The sequence below is a fragment of the Dendropsophus ebraccatus genome, chromosome 13 (assembly GCF_027789765.1).
Source record: "Dendropsophus ebraccatus isolate aDenEbr1 chromosome 13, aDenEbr1.pat, whole genome shotgun sequence".
In the NCBI taxonomy this organism is placed as follows: Eukaryota; Metazoa; Chordata; class Amphibia; order Anura; family Hylidae; genus Dendropsophus; species Dendropsophus ebraccatus.
Window position 1 is genome coordinate 6,157,802 of NC_091466.1, and position 16,673 is coordinate 6,174,474.

The window sequence follows — 16,673 nt, forward strand, 5'->3', positions numbered from 1 at the left end:
ATTGCAATTATCGTCTGCTCTTTACTGAAAAAATAACGCAGTGTGAACATAGCCTTACAGCAACTTGTGACACCAGTAACCTTTGAAATGACCTCTTCACAGGTCACAGAGCGCACTCAGTAATGTCTCATATTCATCTCAAGGGGACAGAGTCTGTCTATTGTTGTCTATATCCATGAGTCTTTCTGTAAAGCATGTCACTAACTGTTGTTGAGAACAGCCCAGGCAATATGGCCGCCCACATGACAATGTACACAAAGTGAAATAAAAAAAACTAGTCAGAAAATAGAAACAGATTAGAATCAGTAAAAGAAAATTTAGGTGACACATGCCCATGACAAGCAATGATTTTTCCTTTTACACAATAGGCATTTAAACGAGAAGATAAATTGCTACGTTATTGCGTTCGTATATATACTGTAAATGATTGAAATTGTGATCGTATCTATATAATGTGAACAATGAGTGTTTACAATGAAAGACTTGAGAACGATTAATGATGATTCTGAGGTCAGCTGAAAAGATGTGATCCATGACATACAAACGAATTTTCACCCGTAGTATGATCGTTCCTACCAGAAGATTATCGCTTAAATTAGAACGATTTAACTTAATGGTTTCTGTCATTTTGAGTACTAAATGATGTCGGTCATTGCTAGAGATGAGCAAATAGTGAAAATATTTGATGATTCGAATAGCTCCCGATATTTGTATATTCGAACGAATATCGAATCCCATTATAGGCTATGGGAGAAAAATACTTGGGACCTGGAAATCAATATTCGACCAACTGCACAGTGAAACCTCAGGAAATGATGCCAACACCTCTGGATGCATATGGGACAGGAGGGGAAGCATGCCATATTTCGGTTCGGATCCCAAACACAAACAGAAAAAAATCGGTTTGTGTTCACCGAACATTCACAAACAAATTATGAACGTAAAGTAGAAGCGGACGTTTCGGTCTGGCGGTACACACTTGCGTACGTATCAGGTGCAGGGTGAAATTACGTAATAACGAAAATTAACGATAATTAAAAATCAGTAGTAGCAAGATAACAGGTATTATCCCGCAATCACAGTATACAGTATATTTTTTTTAAATCCTGCCTATTCCTAGTGCCTGTCCCTCTCCCCTGCATGTTTATTGGCTGGAAAAAAGCGCCAGGGGATCTAGGAGGGCGAATCTAATTCTTACTGCATTATCGCTCATATATTCAAATGCAATCGAATAGGGTGAATAGCGTACTATTCGCTCATCACTAGTCATTGCACGTTTTGGGCACCCGTCATTACAATGATGGCCTTTGGTATATTGTTCTAGTTCAGGCCCTTTTGGGTGTGGTTGCTTTTTGATGGTCCATTTAATTTAGTAGTAAAGACGGTGAAAGGATGGTAAGAAATGTGTGCAAATAATTGTCATGTGTATTACCTTGACAACCACGCAAACAACATCCGATATTTTATATATATGCATTGGGCGGCCATCATTCCATTGACTCCAGTTATAATACGGTAATAACAGACATTATTTAAAAACAAAACAAAAAACGGACGGACGCGTCACCAGGAGCAGACATACCTATGGACTGAAAGTCTGGGCACCAGAGGACCGCATTAGCATACGTATAAAATGGTAAAAATATCGGGAACAGGGCTGCGGATTTTTTTAAAAAGCACTAGACAGGCAGAATCAACGATGCAGTGCTAACAAAGTTGTATGGAAAACTTATAAACGTATGTATTTAGGTAGTGCATACGCTCTAAGTGTGTTGTTACAGTCTTTTTTCTAGTCACATCCAGAGCTGTATTCACAATTCTGCTGTTATGTTACATTTTATACTCCAGTCACCTTTAGGGCTTCAGCCTTAAGTCTGTTATTACACTGTCACATCCAAAGCTGTTAAGTTACATTCAGTATTCCAGTCACATCCAGAGCTGCATTCTCAGTTGCAGCTATTACCCTTTCCTGCACCGTTTAATATTGGATGGCAGCACCTGGATGGACACACAGCGGCGCAGTCATCACCATCAGTAATAATGCTGTTAATAAAATAATGATTTCTTTTTATGCTTTTAGTGGGAGCAAATATTGCGAGACCATTAGGCTCCTCCACTTAAGAGCCTGTGTCCCCCCTGTGTATAATACATCGGATAGATGGAAGGAATATGGTTAATGGACTGATGCTGATGGGAAATTGCTGATTTATCTGTCTGTGCAGCGCCGGGTGTAGGAGATGCCTCGTCTGCTCTAATATAGGGAATTAGACCGCAGGGTGGTCCATGGTGGTCAGCAGAAACGCCACGCGGCTCAGCATATGACCACAGATTGATGTGGACTGGCATCATACAGGGCACTGCTGGACCTATCAGATGCCAGGAGCAGGGACGACTGTGGCTCATTCAGCTTCTCGTCACTTGTCTGGGTGGACTGACAGCAGCAGTGACTGAGGCCATAAAGTAATAAAGCCAATAAATCATATCTATAATGCCAGCCTTATATTAGTACCAATAGTATCAACCTATTAGTACATATAGCCTCAACCTCAAATTAGTGGCTACAATACCAGCCCCATAATAATACCAATATTATCATTGCCATAGTAGTACCTGTCATACCAGTCTCACACTAATGCCTATAATACCAGTCTCATAGTAGCTACTACAATAGAGGCTGCCCTCATAATGCCATAAGCATGCTAAGGTCTATAATACCATCCTCATTATTGTGCTTACAATGTTAGCTAATAATAGTGCCTATATTTCTAGCCACATAGCGGTGCCTATATAACTAGCCACATAGCGGTGCCTATATAACTAGCCACATAGTGGTGCCTATAATGCCTGGCATATAGTACTGCATATTACGCCCATCTTATAGCGGTGCCTATAATGCCTGGCATATAGTACTGCATATTACGCCCATCTTATAGCGGTGCCTATATTTCTAGCCACATAGCGGTGCCTATATAACTAGCCACATAGTGGTGCCTATAATGCCTGGCATATAGTACTGCATATTACGCCCATCTTATAGCGGTGCCTATAATGCCTGGCATATAGTACTGCATATTACGCCCATCTTATAGCGGTGCCTATAATGCCTGGCATATAGTACTGCATATTACGCCCATCTTATAGCGGTGCCTATATTTCTAGCCACATAGCGGTGCCTATATAACTAGCCACATAGTGGTGCCTATAATGCCTGGCATATAGTACTGCATATTACGCCCATCTTATAGCGGTGCCTATAATGCCTGGCATATAGTACTGCATATTACGCCCATCTTATAGCGGTGCCTATAATGCCTGGCATATAGTACTGCATATTACGCCCATCTTATAGCGGTGCCTATAATGCTTATCTCATAGTGGGGCCTATAATGCCTCTTATAGTAGTGCCTATTACGCTCATAGCAGTGCCTATAATCCCTGTTTTATTAAAGTGCCTATTACGGCCATCTCATAGCGGTGCCTATAATGCCTGTCTTATAGTAGTGCCTATTACGGCCATCTCATAGCGGTGCCTATAATGCCTGTCTTATAGTAGTGCCTATTACGGCCATCTCATAGCGGTGCCTATAATGCCTGTCTTATAGTAGTGCCTATTACCGCCATCTCATAGCAGTGCCTATAATGCCCATCTCATAGCGGTACTTAGAGGGGCCTCATGTTGTAGGGATTTTGATAAACATAATGAATAAAGTTCTCCATCTGTTTCTATTGCAGCTTTAGGGAGGCTTGGTCAATGTATTAATGCAACAATATTTGTGCAAACTAAAAAGCAAGAAGCAGCATAAAGAGTATTTCATCATAACAATCACAGACGATGTCATGGATACGTGACTTGCCACACTGCTGTTTATTTAAAGGAGGGGCCCTTTAAATCCAGAATGATTTTTCAGAGCATAAAAATGGTTGTAAACAAGATTACGGATTACCCACAGTGTCACTGGCGAGGCAGCCGGGTGGAAAATCATCTTTGAAATCCTCCAGGGCGATGAGAGGCCCATTCGGTATTCGTAGCGCGGCTTCCCGTCTGTAAAGTTGCCTGCGCCCCTCAGTCACATGACGCGTTGACACATTTACTGCGTAAAAAATCTGATTAGCAGACGTTGTTGCCATTATCTCTGCGGGGAAAATCCGCACGTGTCTGAAATTTCAGTAGAATCTAAATCCTAAGTAATTCAATGTAACATTTTCTTATCTGCAATGAAAATGAGTGGAATACTGCGCGGCGACCATACTAGTAACAACACGGAGCTAGAAGAAGAAACAATGTGTAATGTAATGCATGGTCTCATTGGGTCTGTAGTTACATACTGCAGTCTATCAGTGGCGACTTACCTCCCTGCAGAACCGAAAGGATTGGGCATGTAAAAATCCATCTGCCTGATCCTTTTCTCCACCAATACCCGCTGCTAGGGAAGAGTCAGGAGGCCCCATAGACATTTGTGGAGACTGAACATGTGCACTGCCGCGCTTCACATACTCACATACCAGATACTTATCACCTATCCTTTGGGTATTAGCGAAGTACAACCCAATCCTTCCCAAGTGGTAGGAAAACCCCCTCACCAGACCTTTAGGGTGAGAAAAGCTCACAAGACCTTTCTGGTTCTGACACCCACTTACAATTACATACAGAATGGTCCTACTTGAGCCCTTATGTCCTCCGAATGATGACTGGCATTTAGGAATTCAGGCAGATGGATGATGAGCACAAGCAAACTACAAACTGACCCTATCTATCCCTAAACCTTTCCCCTTATCTATCCCTGATACCAGACCTCATTATGCCTGGAAATCTCTCTAATGAAATCTCTAATCTACAAAACTTACTTTCACACAAAAAAAAAATGAGCACAATATGAACTAGAGACAAAAAACAAGACTTGACAATACTGAACTAAAGGGCAAATACAACAAGGCCAAACTGGCAGAAATACCAGCATCTACAACATACAAGCGCTGTGGAATCTGTTGGCGCTATACAAATAAATATTATTATTATCATTACAGAACAAGGCTTACAGAAGAATGGACGAGAACCCACTGGACTGACTAGGAGCAAAACTAAGCTAGAACAATGTCCTGGAGAAATACAGGGAACACTGGATTCAGCACACAGGAAATACTTTATAATCCACACCACAATGCAAAAATCAGAAAACACCTATTTCTAAATATTGATCAGCTGATCCTGAGTAATAGATCAACTGTAAAACTTTTGTATAGCAACACACTAATAGGCAGAGGAACTAGCAGCATAATGCAGCAGAACACCCCAGATCACACCAGTGACATGTCAAAAGTTTAGATCAGACTTGGTTTGAGTCCTTAACCTCAACATGATTGTAAGTTATAGCCAGGTGAAGTGTCTGGCCATGAGCTTCACTCTGGCTGCTTGGCCGCCTGATCCGGGAACACAGATTTATAATGATGCCCCTTTCCAGTAACCAATAGGACTGGGTGGCCAGCCAGGGAGTATAGCTTGCAGCCACACACTTCATGCGGCTATACCATATGATCACAGTGGGTTTTGGGGAGAATAAATAACAAATGACTTACGGCAAAACTACCTGACTTTTCCATAGCAACCAATCAGAGCTCAGCTTGTATATCACAACCAGTGCTGTGATTGGTTGCTTTGGAAAGACCAGACAGATTTGCCATTCGTCAGTTTTTATTTATTCCCTCTGTCTTGTAAATGTCAGCCACAAAATTCTAATGGATACCCTAGGAAGCAAACTAAAGAGTTTCTCTGAGGCTTTAGATCAGGGAGGGGGGACCTTTGACCCTTCAGCTGTTGCAAAACTACAATTCCCATCAGGCCTGGGCAGCCAAAGCTTTGCATGATAGGAATTGTAGTTTAGAAACAGCTGGAGGGCCGAAGATTCCCCATCCCTGCTTTAGATGCCATCCCAATTCAGCTTCATCAGATGGAGACCATCAGAAAATAAATGTGCTCCGCAGTGGCAGTGATGCTTCCTGCTTGGCAAAAATTTAACTTCACCTCTATTTCCAAATAAAACCCTTCAATTTTACACATTTTGTTAAAAAAAAAAAAAATCTGCAATTTTTTAACTTTACATAGATTCAAAGAACACTCACTGTTAACAGTCTGAACACTGCACTAGTATTGCTAAAAAAAAAAAAGGTCGCTATAAAAGGCTTCTGTTTTCCCATTCCTTTCCAGTTCTGCCTCCGAACCTTTACAGCGAGGCATTTGGGGCATGTGCATTGGCATCAATGAACTGAAGCCTGACATATGTGCTTATGAGTTACTCCTCACCTTTAGCGTGCCTGGGAACCGCTCCTGTGAGGGAATGAGATGGTGCATGTCCTGAGGATTTCTATCATAATTGGCAGATACAAATTTGAATTAAAGAGTTAACCCTTCCCCATATATCTGCAACCCCAGTATCAGAAAGCAATAAATGGTCTTTTTCTGCAGTCATCTGGTGGGGCATAAGGCTCAAAATCGGTTTCCACAGCAGCAAAAACATAATGGTGGAATAAACTTTCCCGAAATGATGCTGTGCTGGCAGCTAATGCCAGAATTATCCAAGATAATGATCATTCAATGCCGCCTACACTTACCTAGTACTGCCGCCTTAAACCTCTCTTTAGTTAGCAACCCCTCACTTCAAGTTGGTTGGTCTCAGATACATTTATTTCTCAGATACCCAGTCTATGATACATGTATTTCTCAGATACCCAGTCTCAGATGCCCAGTCTCAGATACCCAGTCTCAGATACCCAGTCTCAGATACATGTATTTCTCAGATACCCAGTCTCAGATACATGTATTTCTCAGATACCCAGTCTCAGATACATGTATTTCTCAGATACCCAGTCTCAGATGCCCAGTCTCAGATACCCAGTCTCAGATACCCAGTCTCAGATACATGTATTTCTCAGATACCCAGTCTCAGATACATGTATTTCTCAGATACCCAGTCTCAGATACATGTATTTCTCAGATGCCCAGTCTCAGATACCCAGTCTCAGATGCCCAGTCTCAGATACCCAGTCTCAGATACCCAGTCTCAGATACCCAGTCTCAGATACATGTATTTCTCAGATACCCAGTCTCAGATACCCAGTCTCAGATACCCAGTCTATGATACATGTATTTCTCAGATACCCAGTCTCAGATACATGTATTTCTCAGATACATGTATTTATCAGATGCTCGGTCTCAGATACCCAGTCTCAGATACATGTATTTCTCAGATACCCAGTCTCAGATACCCAGTCTCAGATACCCAGTCTCAGATACCCAGTCTCAGATACCCAGTCTATGATACATGTATTTCTCAGATACCCAGTCTCAGATACCCAGTCTCAGATACATGTATTTTTTCAGATACCCAGTCTCAGATACATGTATTTATCAGATGCTCGGTCTCAGATACCCAGTCTCAGATGCCCAGTCTCAGATACCCAGTCTCAGATACCCAGTCTCAGATGCCCAGTCTCAAATGCCCAGTCTCAGATGCCCAGTCTCAGATACCCAGTCTCAGATACCCAGTCTCAGATGCCCAGTCTCAGATGCCCAGTCTCAGATGCCCAGTCTCAGATACCCAGTCTCAGATACATGTATTTATCAGATGCTCGGTCTCAGATACCCAGTCTCAGATACCCAGTCTCAGATGCCCAGTCTCAGATACCCAGTCTCAGATACCCAGTCTCAGATGCCCAGTCTCAGATGCACAGTCTCAGATGCCCAGTCTCAGATACCCAGTCTCAGATACATGTATTTCTCAGATACCCAGTCTCAGATACCCAGTCTCAGATACCCAGTCTCAGATACATGTATTTCTCAAATACCCAGTCTCAGATACCCAGTCTCAGATACCCAGTCTCAGATACCCAGTCTATGATACATGTATTTCTCAGATACCCAGTCTCAGATACATGTATTTCTCAGATACCCAGTCTCAGATACCCAGTCTCAGATACCCAGTCTCAGATACCCAGTCTATGATACATGTATTTCTCAGATACCCAGTCTCAGATACATGTATTTCTCAGATACCCAGTCTCAGATACATGTATTTCTCAGATACCCAGTCTCAGATACATGTATTTATCAGATGCTCGGTCTCAGATACCCAGTCTCAGATACCCAGTCTCAGATACCCAGTCTATGATACATGTATTTCTCAGATACCCAGTCTCAGATGCCCAGTCTCAGATACCCAGTCTCAGATGCCCAGTCTCAGATACATGTATTTCTCAGATACCCAGTCTCAGATACATGTATTTATCAGATACCCAGTCTCAGATGCCCAGTCTCAGATACCCAGTCTCAGATACCCAGTCTCAGATACATGTATTTCTCAGATACCCAGTCTCAGATACATGTATTTATCAGATGCTCGGTCTCAGATACCCAGTCTCAGATACCCAGTCTCAGATGCCCAGTCTCAGATACCCAGTCTATGATACATGTATTTCTCAGATACCCAGTCTCAGATACATGTATTTCTCAGATACCCAGTCTCAGATACCCAGTCTCAGATACCCAGTCTCAGATACCCAGTCTATGATACATGTATTTCTCAGATACCCAGTCTCAGATACATGTATTTCTCAGATACCCAGTCTCAGATACATGTATTTCTCAGATACCCAGTCTCAGATACATGTATTTATCAGATGCTCGGTCTCAGATACCCAGTCTCAGATACCCAGTCTCAGATACCCAGTCTATGATACATGTATTTCTCAGATACCCAGTCTCAGATGCCCAGTCTCAGATACCCAGTCTCAGATGCCCAGTCTCAGATACATGTATTTCTCAGATACCCAGTCTCAGATACATGTATTTATCAGATACCCAGTCTCAGATGCCCAGTCTCAGATACCCAGTCTCAGATACCCAGTCTCAGATACATGTATTTCTCAGATACCCAGTCTCAGATACATGTATTTATCAGATGCTCGGTCTCAGATACCCAGTCTCAGATGCCCAGTCTCAGATACCCAATCTCAGATACCCAGTCTCAGATACCCAGTCTCAGATACATGTATTTATCAGATACCCAGTCTCAGATACCCAGTCTCAGATACATGTATTTATCAGATACCCAGTCTCAGATGCCCAGTCTCAGATACCCAGTCTCAGATACCCAGTCTCAGATACCCAGTCTCAGATACCCAGTCTCAGATACATGTATTTATCAGATACCCAGTCTCAGATGCCCAGTCTCAGATACCCAGTCTCAGATACCCAGTCTCAGATACATGTATTTCTCAGATACCCAGTCTCAGATACATGTATTTATCAGATGCTCGGTCTCAGATACCCAGTCTCAGATGCCCAGTCTCAGATACCCAATCTCAGATACCCAGTCTCAGATACCCAGTCTCAGATACCCAGTCTCAGATACCCAGTCTCAGATACCCAGTCTATGATACATGTATTTATCAGATACCCAGTCTCAGATACATGTATTTATCAGATGCTTGGTCTCAGATACATGTATTTATCAGATACCCAGTCTCAGATACCCAGTCTCAGATACATGTATTTATCAGATACCCAGTCTCAGATGCCCAGTCTCAGATACCCAGTCTCAGATACATGTATTTCTCAGATACCCAGTCTCAGATGCCCAGTCTCAGATACCCAGTCTCAGATACATGTATTTATCAGATACCCAGTCTCAGATGCCCAGTCTCAGATACCCAGTCTCAGATACCCAGTCTCAGATACATGTATTTCTCAGATACCCAGTCTCAGATACATGTATTTATCAGATGCCCAGTCTCAGATGCCCAGTCTCAGATACCCAATCTCAGATACCCAGTCTCAGATACCCAGTCTCAGATACATGTATTTATCAGATACCCAGTCTCAGATGCCCAGTCTCAGATACCCAATCTCAGATACCCAGTCTCAGATACCCAGTCTCAGATACCCAGTCTCAGATACCCAGTCTCAGATACCCAGTCTATGATACATGTATTTCTCAGATACCCAGTCTCAGATACATGTATTTATCAGATACCCAGTCTCAGATACATGTATTTATCAGATACCCAGTCTCAGATACATGTATTTATCAGATACCCAGTCTCAGATACCCAGTCTCAGATACATGTATTTATCAGATGCGCAGTCTCAGATACATGTATTTCTCAGATACCCAGTCTCAGATACCCAGTCTATGATACATGTATTTCTCAGATACCCAGTCTCAGATACCCAGTCTCAGATGCCCAGTCTCAGATACCCAGTCTCAGATACCCAGTCTATGATACATGTATTTCTCAGATACCCAGTCTCAGATACATGTATTTATCAGATACCCAGTCTCAGATACCCAGTCTCAGATTCATGCATTTCTCAGTCTCAGGTATATGCATTTCTCCACTGCAGACACGTCTCATTTTTTGTATACCTGCAGCAGCGTGTAAAACTATTTTACGACCATGGCGACTCCCAGACCTTGTGACATTTCATCTGTTCCTAGAGAAACCAAGGATGGACTTAACACCTCATTGCAAAAAGAATCCAGAATGAAATATTTTTTTGAAATGTGCAGACCTGTTATCCAAAATAAATCCAGAATAAATCCCATACGATCGTAGGATCACACAAGCTTACTACCTGATAATCAGAGTTTATCCTGTCAGAAAGGGACCTACACTGTATATCCTCATTCAACCCTCCCCTTTTTTCTTATTTTTTTTTTCTCCACTACTGTGCACCCCTTATAATGAAAAATAAGAATAGACTATACGCCATCCATTCCATAGTGAACCTCCTCTGCTCTTTTTGCTGTCCATCTGGCCAGATTCCAGGTCACTTTGTGAGGATATGACATTGCATACTGTGTCTACAACATTAGAGAAGTTTCTGTACTCTTCAAAAACAGGGAAGTACTATCAAGTCAATAACTGTCAGCCCAAATGATCATTTGGGATTGGGCAGTGAAAATCATGTATCATGCCCAACCCCTATCATCTCCAGGGGAGACTCCCATACGCTTTATACTAATGGCTGCTGGCGGCAGGTTTCGTCTGACTGTATCCAGTGTATTAAGGGCCCTATTCCCCAGGAGCGATTATCGGCCGAATCGGCCCCATTCGGCTGATTTTCGCTGCGTGAAATAGAGAGAACGATCAGCTGATGATCGTGTCATCGGCTGATCGTTCATTTAGGTTCAGCCCTAAAATCGTTGTTCGCCACCAGCGCATCGCTACGGTTGAATAGCGGTGCGCAGTGGCAACCGTCGATTTCTGCAGAACCATACATTACCTGTCCGGGCTGCAGGTCTTCTTCTCCCGGTCCCACGCGGCAGCATCGGCTTCACAGCGGGGCTGTCTGAACTTACAGACCGCTCAGCCAATCACTGTCCGGAAACGCCGCGGCCAGTGATTGGCTGAGCGGTCTGTCAGTTCAGACAGCTCCGCTCCAAAGCCGATGCTGCTGCATGGGACCAGGAGAAGAAGACCTGCAGCCCGGACAGGTAATGTATGAAGCAAGGGCTGCAAGGACATCGGTAACAATGTCCTTGCAGCCCTTGTTTCACGATCATCGGGGCCGTGTAATAGGCCCAGTAAACTTGATCGGCGTTCGTTTACATCGTTGCTCGGCCCGTGGAATAGGGCTCTAAGACCTTAAAGCTGCCACTCTATTCAGCCAACAGCTCTCTCTCCCAATCCTTCCATACACATGCATACTTGGCTGGCAACGACTTCCCAACAACTCAATGATTGTGCAGTTAAAAATTCAAAATGTCTGATTTTTCTCTTATCCAAGAGTCAGCAGATTGTTTTACACATTGGGTGGTGGTCTGGTCACACTGAAATGAGTGAGTTTGGCCACTATTTAGTGTGCACATCCAGCCTAAAAAGTCCACAGAGTTAAGCCCCTATTACACAGGCGATGTGAAAAGCAAGTGAGCGCCAACCTGTCAGGTCAGCGCTAGCTTGGTCCTCGTTCCCCTGCCTGCTGCTTGCGCTATTATACATGCCGACAACAAGCGAGGAGGAGTGGGTTAGAGCAGGGGGGCCGCGTGGAGCTCAGGGGGGGGGGGGGGGGAGCCCATAGGAGACAGCGGATGTCTGCTGCCGGCGCTACTATTGCACTGAGCGACTCGTCGGCTGATCGTTGTCTTCTATTACACAAAGCGATTATCGGCCATAACGATCGGTAACGTCCGAATACGGACGATTATGTCTTTGAGTAACAGGGCCTTTAGTCTCCTGTCTGTTTTGCAAAGATCTGAGTGGGGGGACGCAGCTCATGCTGAATGGTGCAGTTGTTCAGGAATTTGATGCCAATGGAGTACATGCATGAGCCCTGTTCAAAAGAAATGGACTTGTGCACAGAATTCACTGGGCATTACATGGTTGCCTTGTGAGCTGTGTCTCCCCGCACCAATATTTAAAGGGGTTATCGAGCACTACAAAAACATGGCCACTTTTCCCCCTTTCTTGTCTCCAGTTCAAGTGCGGTTTGCAATTAAGCTCTATTTACTTCAATGGAACTGGGTTTGAAACCCTACCAAATCTAGAGACAAGATAGGGGGAAAAGTGGCCATGTTTTTGTAGCGCTGGATAACCCCTTTAAAGAACAGGCAGCCAAGACCATTTCTGGAAATACATTTTAAAGAGGATCTTTCAGCTGTAATTCACATTCCAAACTTCTGACACTATTATATGGCTGTTAGGTCACTGAAACACATGGTACCTTTCATATATATGTCGGTGCTTCCAAAACATAGAAAAATGCTTTTGTTCTATAGTACAAAGAGTCAAAGAGGCTTTTCCGAGCTCCTAAAGTGCAGCAAGATGTAACATCTCCTCCCTCCCCTACCTGATCCTGCTTAAAACTTATGGTGCGTTTACACAGAGAGATTTATCTGAAAGATCTTTGAAGCCAAAGCCAGGAACAGACTATATACAGAGAACAGGTCATAAAATAAAGACTGGGATCTATCCTCTTTTCAAATCCATTTCTGGCTTTGGTTTTAAAAATCTGTCAGATAAATCTCTATGTGTAAAGTCACCCTTAGTTTCCAAGTATCAATCAAGCAGGGATGGGGTGGACGGGAGCATTCTAACTTCTAGCAGATCCGGAGTTTGGAAAAGCCTCTTTGTATTAATACATTGGTTTAAATTCTGGAAGCACAGCTGGATATATAAAAAATACCATGTATATCCTTGTCCTAACACCTATCTAAGGGTACAAACACACACAGCGTATACGCAGCAGATACGCAGCAGATTTGATGCTGTGTTCAGTTATTTAGATCTAATCTGCTGCGTATCTGCTGCGTATCGCAGCAGTAAATACGCAGCGTATATGCCGTGTGTGTTTGTACCCTAATAGTGTCAGCACTTTGAAACATGAATTACAGCTGGCAGATTCCCTTTAACTACTGCATCATTTATGAACAGGTTAATCAGTAATGGTCCCAGTACAGGTTCCACAACCCCTTTGAATGATGATGCAAATGATATCAGTTGAATCATTGCTTGAGCGGTTGCCACTTCAAGTGCAGATTACATGGGGTTACTGGATGCCATGTTCTAACCTGAATTTGTCTCTCTCATCAATAGGTATCATGACCAGCAGGATGTCACCAGCAACTTCTTAGGTGCCATGTGGTTGATTTCCATAACATTCCTCTCCATTGGTTACGGGGACATGGTGCCAAACACCTATTGTGGAAAGGGCGTTTGTCTGCTAACTGGCATCATGGTAAGAAGTGAGTTTAATACAAGGGTCTTCTAGATTGTAAGCCCTCGCGGGCAGGGTCCTCTTCCCCCATGTACCAGTCTGCCATTTGCCTTCATGTAATGTGTTTTGACCTTGTAATGTTCCTGTTTGTTACCGCTATCTATTGTATAGCGCTCTGGAATTAAGAGCGCTTTATAAATAAATAATAATAATATTAATAATAATAAAGGGTTGGCAAAGGGTGACTGCAGTCACCAATATCCAAAAAATGAATGTTAGGAACTGAGATGAGGTCTGCCAGAGCATCTGACCTCAGAGGAGAAAAAATAGTTATGCTGGATTTAGTGGGGTGACTTTTCTTGCTTTCCACTACCATCCTTCAGAAAGACTAACCTGCATGTCTAGCAGAAGAGCAGAACGTATGTGCCAGGGTGACAATGAACCCCACCTCACAGTAGTAACAAATATATGCTCCCCAAAAGAAGAGCCTGAGCATTGCAGCAGACAGAAATTCTTTGCGCAACTTGCTTATTCTTGTCACCCAATAGCAGCAGCTGCACCTGTTGCTGGGCAGTCACCCAAACGTTTTTCCTGGTTTCTTGATGAATGAATTGGTTCAAAAAGAGTCGTATTTGCTATAAATTTTCTAAAATATCCATTGCAGGAGCAGGACTGAATCAAACACCAAACAATTTCTTTCAGGTCACTCATCTCAACCAGTTTCCTTTTACTGCAAAGGATATTTGTATAACCACCCTTAAATGTATATAGTGCTCAAGCTACCAGAATGGGTACACAGTTTAGCAGTTTCAGTTTCAAAAAGGCTCCAACTTTATTTGTTGTTTTTTGTGCTTCAGTAGACAGCAGCAAAGCAGGAGACAGACAATAGGGAGGTGTCAGCTGATTGCTCTGCCGTTCCATATGTTAGCGGCTCTTCGGCTATACTTACAGCGTGTCTTTGAAGGCGTCCCTCTTTTTCGGTATTAGCGGTCTCAGCAGCCTGCAGTATATAATCAGCCTCCCGTTGATTAAAAATATCTTGTTCTAATTCCGGCCTCCAATTATCTTCCCTCCGGATTCCAGCAGTAATTATTTTTGCAGCTTTCCTTTCGGAACTTCTATTTTCCCTGTCGTTCTCTCTCCCTGTCTTTTTCACCATCTCTCTCTCTCAGCTCACTGTTTTTCTCGATTCCCGGCACTGGAAATGCCCTGTGCCGTTCTTTTTTATTGTATAATTAATGTCATTTTGTAGCTGAGTCATTTCATGTGAGGGTTTTCCCTTCCTTTCAACCTTATTTCCTCTGGTGGCTTCCCTCTCACGGATTTATTATTATTGTTTGGTGGGTAATGAGCCCTTAGCGGTAGGCCTTACAGCTGTGTTGTCATGGCAACAAAGCAGGCCGCAGCGTTGCCTCTGGTATCTATCCCCGCGCGAAGTGGAACATTTTTTCTTGTCACATTGTAAATGGGCTTAATCACTGTTTTCTTTTCAATTTTCACTAGCAATGCAATTAACGTTGCTACACGACGGTGCCGCTCACCCTTTTGCTTGCAGCCATTGGGCACTCCTTAAAGGTGTACATATATATATCTTTTAATATACTCAAACACCATATGAACTAAAACAGCCATTACTGTCTAATTCCCTATTGCTTTATCCTCCATATTTCATCCATTATTTGAAAAGAAAGTAAATGTATAGAGGCCCTATGCCTGCCCCCTCCAATGCTTTGCTTCAATCAGAATCAGGCTCAGCTGATTCCATTTTACTCACTGAAGCTGGAGTTTGGGCTGTAGGAGGCCTCATTCACATGTTCAGTGATTTTTCAGGTCTGCAGAGTCTGCCACTATTTTATCTCCCCCTCCCCCACCCTCTGGCAGTGCATTGCCACCCAAAGATGACCCCCTGGCCTCGCCCTGGCAGTGCATCCCCACCCAAAAAATTCAAAGGGCCAAAGTACCCCTTTAAACATATTAGTATATAAGGGCAGATATAGCTAAAAAAAAAATTCAAAAAGGGCCAAAGTACTCCTTTAAACATACACCAGAATTTAACATTTTTGCCACACCCAAAGCCATGCCCCTTTTTATCAATGCCACGCTCCTTTTTCAAATCTGTTTTTTGCCATGCTAACAAAAGTGTTGAAAATGCATGTGGTGTAACAGAATTGGGCCAAAATACTTCAATAGTAAATAACAATCTGGGTTGCTCTCCTAGGGTTCAAAGCATCAGAGAAAGGGCCATATTACACGGCACAATGTGAGGAGTAACCGAGTGCCGACCTGTCAGGTCAGTGCTCGCTTACCTCTCGTTCCCTGCTTGCTGTCTGGGCTATTACATGCACAGACAGCGAGTGGGGAGAAGTGGGGAGCTGATTGTCTGGGCAGCAGATTGAAGAGAGCGACAGCCAGCAGACCGTCGCTGTTGTTATCTTTTTTTTTACAATATCTTTAAAGACAACGATCTGTGGGCTGATTATTGCCTTTTTACATGACCTATTACACTAAGCGGGTATCGGCCGGAACGGTTGGTAATCGCCCAAGTATGGGCGATATTCGCTTGGTGTAAATAGGGCCTTTAAGACGCCGAACAAGCAGGTTTTGAAATTTTAGGTCTATAAAGTTTTGATTGCAGCCTTGGGGTGCAAACACACACAGCAGATATGCAGCAGATACGCAGCAGATTTGGTGGTGCAGATTTGATGCTGTGTTCAGTTATTTAGATCTAATCTGCTGCGTATCTGCTGCGTATCGCAGCAGTAAATACGCAGCGTATATGCCGTGTGTGTTTGTACCCTTAGGGTTGTTTCACACTGAGAAATTCTCGCTGATAAATTCTGTGGAATTCCGTTGGCTGTACGCGTGCACAGCCGCGCACTTTTCCGCCGGCTCAATAGACACCATGCTATGGGCCGGCTGTTTCGGCATTCTTCCGAAAGAATTGACGTGTCAATTCTTTCGGCGG

At 43.3% G+C, this 16,673-nt stretch overlaps 1 protein-coding gene across 4 annotated transcripts in view; it reads left to right on the forward strand.

The window, feature by feature from the left end:
• KCNN3 (potassium calcium-activated channel subfamily N member 3) overlaps positions 1–16,673 on the forward strand; it is a 116,793-nt gene that overhangs the window by 87,294 nt on the left and 12,826 nt on the right. For 3 of the 4 annotated variants that reach the window (XM_069949361.1, XM_069949363.1, XM_069949364.1), the window contains exon 4: positions 13,588–13,729. In XM_069949361.1, the coding sequence (XP_069805462.1) occupies positions 13,588–13,729 (142 nt within the window). Of the gene's footprint in view, positions 1–11,480; positions 11,490–11,922; positions 11,956–13,587; positions 13,730–16,673 lie in introns of all 4 variants that reach the window. The other variant, XM_069949362.1, reaches the window with a different exon arrangement.